At 27.6% G+C, this 1182-nt stretch overlaps 1 protein-coding gene across 5 annotated transcripts in view; it reads right to left on the bottom strand.

The window, feature by feature from the left end:
- Positions 1-1182, bottom strand: part of NOVA1 (neuro-oncological ventral antigen 1) — a 210745-nt gene that overhangs the window by 37343 nt on the left and 172220 nt on the right. Inside the window, exon 5 of one of the 5 annotated variants that reach the window (XM_012647299.1) lies at positions 926-1000. The exons of the other annotated variants lie outside the window; for them this stretch is intronic. Within the exon in view, the coding sequence (XP_012502753.1) occupies positions 974-1000 (27 nt within the window). The 3' untranslated portion in view covers positions 926-973. Of the gene's footprint in view, positions 1-925; positions 1001-1182 lie in introns of those variants that run through there. 5 annotated transcript variants of the gene reach the window in all.

Genomic DNA, 1182 nt, shown 5'->3' with positions numbered 1-1182 from the left:
GATTTGATCATAGGCATATTGACTGTAGTCTTAAATTTTAACCATCATTTTTAAGGTTTCTCATATGGTAGTCCTTCAATTTTAAGGAGAAAATTATTATGGCACAAAATCGTAGTTAGAGTCTGTTAGTCTGATCTGTGGAAATGGGCAAAAAAGTAAAATTCAAAATGTACTAAAACATGTAATCATTTTTAACAGAATAGAAGATATTTTTAAACGTTGGAAATGAAGATCAAACTTACTCTTTGAAATGTTTTCTGTGCTTTTTACTTTTGGGTTTTCTGAACATTGACAGTCCATTAGTTCTTTTTATCACAGTTAGTTTGTAACACAAACTATTTATTTATTCTAGAAATAGAACTCAATCATAATTCATTTAGCTAATATTGATGAAAACACAAATATAAGTCATCTGGAGGTATATTATATTGGTTTATAATAATTTAAATAGAAAAGGTTTATAGTTACTTTTAATAGCAGAGGATGTCACATTAGCTATAACACATAAATAATAATTTTAATCTAAGACAAAAATCTCTGGCTTTCAGCCATTTCTGCCAGTTGTAAAACTGGAGACATACCTGCTAAACTGCTAGGTAAAAATAAAACTAAATGTAAACCAGTTGTGAAAGTTATTTTCTTATATGTTGAAAAGTCTATTTTAATTACGACAAGTTGAATATTATCATATTAGAAGGTATTTTCCCATCTTGGTTACACTTTCAGATATAAGCCAATATGGTGAAGCTAAATTAATCAGGACTACCCACAAAAAACAAATGTGAGCTGTGTAGTCTAAAGTCCAAATGAATAAAAAAAAACATGTTTCCTTCTGTCCTACCACATGATTAGAATCTATTGGGAAATATTGTAGGGAATAATTACAAACTACTAATAATATGAAAGACTGATGATAATTATAATTCTTTTGGTGAATTAAGGATTTTGTTTTGTTCTTCTCTCATATTTTGCATCATGTTATCCAGAAGATATTATACTTCTTGGTATAAGAGAAGAAGAAAACAAAGTATAAGTAACAAATATAACAGAGTACAGTAGAAAGAATATGAAATCACAAATGACTTATTATTTCAAATTAGCAAAATATTAGATTTGGCAGAATTCAGTGAATGCAGTAATATATCTATAGGGCAAAAATATCAGTAAATGTAAACATATAAT

The sequence above is a fragment of the Propithecus coquereli genome, unplaced genomic scaffold (assembly GCF_000956105.1).
Source record: "Propithecus coquereli isolate 6110/MARCELLA unplaced genomic scaffold, Pcoq_1.0 Scaffold261, whole genome shotgun sequence".
NCBI lineage: Eukaryota > Metazoa > Chordata > Mammalia > Primates > Indriidae > Propithecus > Propithecus coquereli.
Note: the sequence above shows the minus strand (reverse complement) of the source record. Positions and strands in the feature narration are given on the sequence as shown.